We start from the raw sequence: 8,704 nt of genomic DNA on the forward strand, positions 1-8,704 counted from the left end.
AGTGAATACCATAATTTCCATTCATGGTGCTGACTTTATCTTTGATTTACTAGGATTAAACATGAAACATGAAACGACAACAAAGAAATATTTAGATCAGATTTAACCCCACATGTAGATTTGCACACTTTATAAGGCCACAAAAACTCATTTTATCAATTTATAAAATGTCCCATGAGCCTTTGCTACTTGAGCGTATGGCAGACTTTCTCCAAGTGCACAGACTAAAACAAAAGAGGGCCATTGCACAGCTCAATTGTTAAAAATAAAGGACTTTACTTTAAAAAGTATTTGTATTTCATMTATTATATAACTGCATTTGGCCCGCAGTCATGGATAGATTTTCATTTTGGCCCCCTCGGGGGAAATGTTTGGCCACCCCTGTTCTACACGCTACACATCGTGAAAATTTGGGACTGTTTCTTTTAAGAACAATAATTAGCTAAAAGTTACAGTAAAATATGGCTGTGCCATCATAAAATACTGTATGTGATGAAAACATGCTGCTCTTTGAAGCAGCTCTAAGTRGAGATTTTGGTGAAAACCTGAACTAATCCTTCAGGACTAGAAGCTGGCTTGAATGAGCCGGTTAGAGCAACAGATGACAGCTGTTTACAAGTTAAAAGGCTTGTTCAAGCTCAGCTTACAGCTCATATCCTGGATTTATAAATCTGACTTTTGTGAAATGAACACCTGATCTTATTTATATAAACCTGGAGCTTATTGTTGATAATTATTGTTTTGATTAACTAAATACGGCCTATAAATAAAAGCTTGGTAATTATTTGTATTGTTTTTAATTACTCATACAGTTTATAGAATAAAAAAAACAGGATTTGAACCGAGTTCTACCACATCTGATTTATGATACACATCCATCACTCCAACATAACCACATACTAATGTGTTATAAACAAACACTTCAGTTTTCCTCCACATATTGATACCAAACTAAAATATTAAACAGAAGCTAATTATTAAACAGGATCATTACAGAAATATTATTTTAAAAGAATGAGAAAAATAAAAATGCTCGTGCAGTTGGGGGGCTTAAAGATAATTTTTTATATAAAAATAGGATTATTTCAGCTGAGATGGGCTTCAGTTTGTTGCTCCTCTTTGCTGCTAACTCTCCGGTTTGAAGACTTTCATGTGGCACCTCTAAAAAACCAGGGCTTTCACATGAATCACACTGTGACGTAACGAGGCCTCGTTCGGWGTAGTCACGTGATCATGAGAGGACACTTCTGTTGCATTTGCTCAAAACAGTGTCGAGCATAACATCACTATTGTCAATTAATAAACAACCTATCAGACCTTTAACTTGGACTTTATTCCTAATAATCACCACTTAGTGATGCTAAATACAGACAAATGCAAGTGTCATTTTTTAAGTATTTATGTAGATTCAAAACCTCTTTCAAACCATCTAGCAAAAGCTGCTGAAAACAAAGTTTGCAAGAACATGAGGAAAACCTGCACAAATATCCAAAAAACACAAGAGGAGGGAAATAAAATGACTAATAATCTTAAAAATAAATTGTCCTTAATAAGTCCTGATTTAAGTAAATAAACATGAACTTTTAGGTTTTAGGTACTGAATCAGCAATTAGGTTCATAAAACCTTCCTTGATGAATAAGTAGAGTAAAAACAACAAACAGTAACAATGTTATGGGGTGCCGTTTGTAAAGTTACACAGTCAAAAATTACCACCAATATTTTTGTATAATTTAGCCTTTTATAAGAAAACGAACAGATTTATTTTTCAAAGTCAGTTTTTCACCATATGATTCATACATTTATAAATGTCATAGTTTATAAACTAAATATTTAAATCACAAGTTAAATATTTAGCTTGTTAACTAAATATTTAATTTGTAAGTTAAATATTTAGTTTATAAACAATGACATTCATAAATGTATGAATCATATGGTGAAAAACTGACTTTGAAAAATAAATCTGTTCTTGTTTTTCTTATAAAAGGCTAAATAAYACAAAAATATTGGTGGTAATTTTTGACTGTGTAACTTTACAAACGGCACCCCATATAATGTTGCAGAGCGTGTTAATATTTAAAATAAACAGCTACCYGACCTTCTGGCTTGGCATTAACACATTTTGTCTCAACAATTAAATAAATACAAACTTCCACTAAGTGTCTAAACACTGAACACAAACATTCAGTGCATTTTAAAATTCACAGTTAAGCAAACCAGTGCATTAAAAAGAACTCAAACAGTGACTCAAATACAGTTAACTAATTAAATACATTAAAACAAAGTGCTTGTTTTACAGAAAATAACCCAATATAACACATCTAGTAACAACTCTGCACATAGCTTATGTTTCTCTTACAGCAGTGCCATAATAATAAGTCAGATGGCGTTAGTGTTTTGACTCAACTCACTATAATAATGGATAAAACGTATGAAGTTTAGAAGGTTGGAAGTATTATTGCACCTTTCGTCCCCCTCTGTCCTCAGATAACTGGGTTCAGGGCGTCGTAGAGCCGCTGCACTGCCASTTCCACCATCTCTCTCAAAGAGTCGTCCTCCGTGCTTTCGTCCTCGTAGTACGCCGACTGGAGGGAGGGAGGAGAGAGAAGGCGGCGGTTAAATCCAGCAGCCTGTGGACCGGACTGTGTGTCGGAGTCGGAGCCTCTTACCCGRGTTTCCAGGCTGATGAGAACCGTTTTCCCGTCTACTGTCACAGAAATGATATTACCGTCGCTGAAGTCCACGCATTCCACTCCGAACATGTCTCTGAACACAGATGGGACACGCAAGCAGTTAGTTTTTAATTAAAGCTTGGACTTGGCCTTTCTTATAAACGTGAGGAGGTTTGAAGYCAGGACTCACTGCAACATGACCTCTAATCGAGTTTGGAATACGTCCATGTCCATTATGGCGCTCTGGGTCTCCATCACTGCTTGTTCAACACAAAGTGGATCACTGATTTCAAAATATTTAACAATAGAAGTACTTTTTTTTTAAAGGGATCCATGATTAGTTGTAACATTAGACTTTATTTGATAAACATGTATTTTAACTGTAAACTAAAGACTGTATAAATACTGTAGGCTGTTTAGTTTTGTAAATTTTTAAAAATATATTTTAACATGAACGGAGCCATTTTATTTACACGCATAGCATTCTGGGTAAATGATGACATGGATAGGTCCTCGGTGTGAGTGAGCTATATCCACCCTGAAGGTTAATTTTGGACAATATCTGATGATCGACTCTTTTAAATGAAACCAGAGAGCGTTGACAGAGAGGAGAAGGTAGAAATGACAGCCTGGAACTGAAAATATYGATGGAGGACAACAGAGCTGCTTCATGGAAGAAGAACCTCAGCTTAGCTTGTTACCCTTTGTGTTAGCGCCAACATTATATTACCTTATATGTATTAGCTCGGCGCTAGCGCGACAAACAAGCTAAACTGATCCATCCATATTTTCAGTTGCAGGCTGAGCCATTTTTGTGTTCCCCTCTCTGTCATGTGGATGGAGGACCTCAGTGACAAGAGGAGAATGTGTAGCGCTGAGCTAACACATATATATGGTGATAGCGTTGGGGCTAATGCTAAAGCTAACAGGCTAAGCTGAGGTTCTTCTTCCATGAAGCAGCTCTGTTGTCCTCCATCTATATTTTCAGTTACAGGCTGAGTCATTTCTACCTTCTCCTCTCTGTCAACGCTCTCTGGTTTATTTAAGAGTCAATCGTCAGATATTGTCCAAGATTAACTTTCAGGGTGGATATAGTTCGCTAGCAGCCTCGCACCGAGGACCTATTCACGTCATCATTTACCCAGAATGCCTTTGTGTGTAAATAAAATGGCTCCGTCCATGTAAAACTGAACATGACTACAGTATTTTTACAGTCGTTATTTTACAGTTAAAATACATGTTTATTAAATAAAGTCTTAATGTTACAAATAATCATGGATCCCTTTAAATGAGTGTAAATGCAGAACAACAACAAAATGTGACAACTTTAATTGACCTTTTTGAGCTTTAGGGTTCGACTGGACTTCCAGAACCACAGTGGTGACGGCGTCAGCGTACATGTCATTGAGAGGGTTGGCTGCCCACTGAGGTGGAAAATGAAAATGGCGGCAGAGTGAACAACAACATCATCCACGATATGATCAGATTCAGAGGCGTTGAAGTTGACGTCTCACCTCCAGCACCACCGTGCCGACCTCGTGGATCAGAGTGATGCTTTTAAAGATCTTCAGCGTATTCTTCCCGGTCCCGTCCAGCTCCTCCACGTCTCCTGAGACAGACGGTTAAAGACGTAACGAAACGGGGGAAAAAAAAAATGAAATAACCGCAGCTGGGCTTTAAAGAGCCGAGCCGTTACCGGTGAGGTTCCTCAGGTGGCAGACGAGCAGTGAGTARGGCCCGGTGAAGGGGATGGCCTGGGTCTGTTTCAGTGTGCTCATGGCAAGCTCCGTGTACGCTGCAGAACAGATCAGCACCAACAGATCAGGAGTTACAAACATTTAAAGCACATGTGACACAACGGTTGACTCCCGTTTTTGTTTTTACTTAATATGAAAAACTGGACTCTCAGGACTTTTAAAATGTCTTCTGTTTGCAGATGATAACATTTTTTTGTTTGGGTAAAGACATAGGACAAATGATGGGGATGATACAGTTAGAATTAGTTAAAATACAAACTTGGTTTCAACTCAATAAACTATCACTAAATTTAGATAAAACTAATTATATGATATTTAGTAAAAGAAAGAAAACTATTGATGTTCCATTTAAAGTTGGTGTTGAAATTTGTAGAGTCAGTGAGGTAAAGTTTCTGGGTGTTATCATAGATGAAAAGCTGACATGGAGAGCTCATACAGATAATTTAAGAGTAAAAATAGCTAAATCTATTGCAGTATTATATAAAGTAAGAGAGTTATTCAAAGATAAATCTCTATATGTTGTATAATGCATTAATTGTTCCACACCTAATTTATTGTATATAAATCTGGGGGAAAGCACGTAAAACTATTACAAATCTCTTATCATTTTACAGAAACGAATTATAACCAGAAAGCCTTGCAGTCACTCATCAAATATAGTGTTTTGTCAGTTGAAATGATTGAAATTTCATGAGTTGGTTGATTATAGCGTTTTGCAGGTTATGTATAAGGCTCATAAAAACATATTGCCTCCAAACATCCAGTTAAATTTTGTTAAAAGAGAGAGCTATTATAATCTTAAGGGGATTCCCTTTCAGAAAGTGGGAGCGTCCAGAATTCAAGATGGCAGCTACTCACTAGAAACTCGTGCTTATTTATTTTAAATTTAGTCAGTCGTACACTTAGTTCTTATCAGTGTTATAAGAAGACATGTTAAAACAGTGTTTAGTCAAAGTTAAACATGAAAACGAGTTTGACGCCCCTGATTTAGAGGGACGGTTCGAGAGTTTAGACYACGTTCAAATGACTTACTTGAAAGATCCGACGGATTCAGGATGTGGTAGTTGAAGTTTTTCTTCACTAATATTCCTGACACCCTCTGACCCTGAACACATTTCTTATCAGCCAGAGAGCCCATCACCTGAGAAGACACGTTTCAGGTTTGTGTGTAAACATGTGACCTCATCAGGAACACAGTTACCACACACAGCCAGTWGTTGCACCTGAGCCAGGTGAAAATGAAAACACTCGGCCAACGCTTCCACAGAGTGAGACTGGACACGCRGTAGTCAGAAACTATTTTTGAACAATTATCTTTAGACCATTATTATTAAGTTTCCAATTAAAGTTTCAATGAATTAATTTAGCCATCAAGAAGATTATTTTATTTCCACCTTACAGGTCTGTAGTGTAAAGCAGTCAAATTTCACCTGTAATGGTTTGAAAATAAAGTAAAAAATAAATAAATGCATCAATCTATACTGTGATTAATATTTATTTGACAAGTTGGGATTTATTTTAAATCACATTTTGTTCCTGTAATCACCTGAATCCACCAAACTGCTGGGATCAGAATAATTCTGATTTATTGGATCAAAGTTATAAAATTAAAAACTTTTGAAGACCACAAACTCAGAGTTTGATCTAGATTAAAACCAGGATTGGATTACATAATCTAATCCAATTTCTGAAAAAAAAAATTTGTTTGTTTTTTGGTCTTGAACAGCCCATTGTCAAGATTTTATCCAATCCATTATCCAAAACTCGACCAGGTTACCTTTGAACAACCGGCCCCTGATGTTCAGACAACCTGGAATGAAACATTCTAAAAACCAAAGAATATAATCATAGAAACCAAAGATAAGCTCTTCTTTTGTAAAAAAAATAAATAAATAACGGGGGATGTAATGTACGGACCTTGGCCAGCTTCTCCCCTCTGAAGTTCAGAGTGACGGCCTCGGTGTTGCGAGGGTTGTGGACTTCGATGTGAACCTGGTCGTTGTCCTCGTACTCCCTGATCAGCGCAGCCTTCAGACGGGCCATCTCATTCTGCTCCCCGTGAACCAGGATCTGACAGCAAACGCACACGTTAACAYAGACCAACACACTTTTAACGCACAGATGATCACCTCGTTGGCCCTCCTACCACGTGTGGTGGTTTCAGAGCCCTGATGAACTCGCTGGTCTGCTGGTAGTCGGTGTGGGCGGAGAAGGAGATGTAGTCCACCGACATCTTCAGCTGCAGTTTCTGTCCCGACATGGTGGTGATCTCCTCTGGCTCAGACATGATGTGCTGCAAAGCGAACCCAATCAAAACACAAATCAGACTGAAGTCGACAACTTATAGGTTTCTTCCGGTCTTTAAGACRGGACTGTGAAGAACACGAGAGTGTTATTTTGTTCAATGAGACACACAAATCTTTAATTGTTCCTTAAAGTGCCTGTGACATCAAATGTTTGTAAATAAAAATGAATGCATTTTTGGAAAGGCAACATTAATGAGATATTACAAAACAAATTTCATGCGGCTGAGGTGAACAGTTGTTGAGATATTTGCGTGTGAAGTCACAGGAAGTGATGTAAAAGGGGAATGTCTGCGTGTGTACAGTGTAACTAAAATAGCTAACAACAGAGACTGTAGAGAAGAATTTGATGTTTCTTGAAATTATTTTGAGTCACTTTCAAAGAAGAGTCAGAGTTTAAATAATGATGTTATAATAATCAAAGGCCYGAAAGTTCATTTTCATAAAGAGTTCCCCTGTGATGTCACTTCCTGTTTCACTTTGGCTGAGCCAAGTCCAAAAGAAAAGAAAAAATGCCAGTTATGAGATAAAATGAGCAAAATTGGGTGTTTCCTGCCAAGTTCCTTACATGTAAAAATGTTTTCTTTGACTTTTTGTACTTGAAGAATTTGCATGTCACAGGCACTTTAATTTCCTGACGTTCTGACCTTCGCCAGCGTTCCCTCCACGCAGTACCCAGCGATGATGACGCCGTTCCTCTTGTCGGTGCACCAGCTCTCGAACAGCTCCCGGGAGAGTCCGCTCTGCATCATTCCCGGAGACGCCATCACCACGCTGGGGCCGATGTCATCAAAGTGGTCCATACTCTGAAACATGGAGTAACAATGAGCTCACAGCACTTTCTAKGGTTCAGTGTGGGGCGTCTACAGGAGCCTCCACCTTTAGATTGCTGATGTGCTTGAAGACAAACGGGTTGTTGARGTTGATGGCCTTGCGGATCTTGTCGTTCATCGCGTTGACGTACGTCTGGTACACGGCCATGCACTTCTTTGCCAGGGAGGAAGCGTAGTAGATCGGGATGTCATGGAGCTCTGGGTGATTCTGCCAATACTCATCTAGATCAGTGGAATGAAGAGAACATAAACAGGATGACAGCTAAAGGATAAAAAGCAGAGATGTTGGATTTTATTGTAACTACACAAAAAAACTGCTGTCAATCAAAAACATTGCTGTGTTAGAGCTTTGTTGATTTAAAGAAAGCTTTTGACACTATAAATAATAATTATGTGTTATTGGGTGTCTAGTTTTCTGAATAAAAAGAAACAGTTTGTACAGGTAAACAAGGTAAGATCTATGTAATATTAGTTGTGGAGTTCCTCAAGGCTCTGTGATCGGAACTGTTTATTTTGTATATGAAAGATTTGGRCAAAGTGTCAAAACTTTTTGTTTTTGTTTGCTGATGAACACTTTGTTTTTATTCTGGTGAAAATATTGAACAGATATTAATACAAACASAAGCTATGAAAATACAAACTAAATAAGTTACCATTGAATTTGGACAAAACAAACTACATGATATTTGTTAACAAAAAGACAATTATTCAAATCCCATTTAGACTTGATGGTGTTTAAATTTTTATGTGTCATCACTGATGAGAAGCTGGAAATCTTGAATTAATGACTGAAGAAAACAAAATAGCAAAATCTATTACATTGTATAAAGTAAAGGTTTTTGAACGATAAAGCTCTGCATGTGTTATATAATGCAATGATTGTTCTGCATTTAATTTATTTTATTGCAGTTTGGGGGGAAACGTAAAACAATTACAAATCCTAGTTTTATTTTTTCAAAAAAAAGAGCTGCAAGAAAACATAGTATAAAACACTGCAGTCTAGGGCTGCAACTAACGATTATTTTAATAATTAATTAATCTGTTGATTATGMTTTTGATTAATCGATTAATCGGCCAAATCATTATAACGCTTAATTACATGAATATGAGTATATATAAATTAAGTTAACTCCTTAAGGAT

General features: G+C 37.2%; 1 protein-coding gene across 2 annotated transcripts in view; it reads right to left on the reverse strand.

Annotated features, from left to right (window-relative positions):
* Positions 1 to 2,154: 2,154 nt before the first annotated feature.
* Positions 2,155 to 8,704, reverse strand: part of LOC106534293 (cleavage and polyadenylation specificity factor subunit 3) — a 9,142-nt gene continuing 2,592 nt past the window's right edge. Inside the window, exons 8-18 of one of the 2 annotated variants that reach the window (XM_014030881.1) lie at positions 7,610 to 7,785; positions 7,378 to 7,536; positions 6,574 to 6,720; positions 6,345 to 6,497; positions 5,460 to 5,568; positions 4,367 to 4,465; positions 4,185 to 4,276; positions 4,007 to 4,094; positions 2,861 to 2,927; positions 2,668 to 2,764; positions 2,155 to 2,583 (exon numbers count right to left, since the gene is read on the reverse strand). In XM_014030881.1, the coding sequence (XP_013886335.1) occupies positions 2,482 to 2,583; positions 2,668 to 2,764; positions 2,861 to 2,927; positions 4,007 to 4,094; positions 4,185 to 4,276; positions 4,367 to 4,465; positions 5,460 to 5,568; positions 6,345 to 6,497; positions 6,574 to 6,720; positions 7,378 to 7,536; positions 7,610 to 7,785 (1,289 nt within the window). In that variant the 3' untranslated portion in view covers positions 2,155 to 2,481. Of the gene's footprint in view, positions 2,584 to 2,667; positions 2,765 to 2,860; positions 2,928 to 4,006; positions 4,095 to 4,184; positions 4,280 to 4,366; positions 4,466 to 5,459; positions 5,569 to 6,344; positions 6,498 to 6,573; positions 6,721 to 7,377; positions 7,537 to 7,609; positions 7,786 to 8,704 lie in introns of both variants that reach the window. The other variant, XM_014030880.1, reaches the window with a different exon arrangement.

This window comes from Austrofundulus limnaeus, unplaced genomic scaffold, assembly GCF_001266775.1.
Source record: "Austrofundulus limnaeus strain Quisiro unplaced genomic scaffold, Austrofundulus_limnaeus-1.0 Scaffold1134, whole genome shotgun sequence".
NCBI classification, from domain to species: Eukaryota; Metazoa; Chordata; class Actinopteri; order Cyprinodontiformes; family Rivulidae; genus Austrofundulus; species Austrofundulus limnaeus.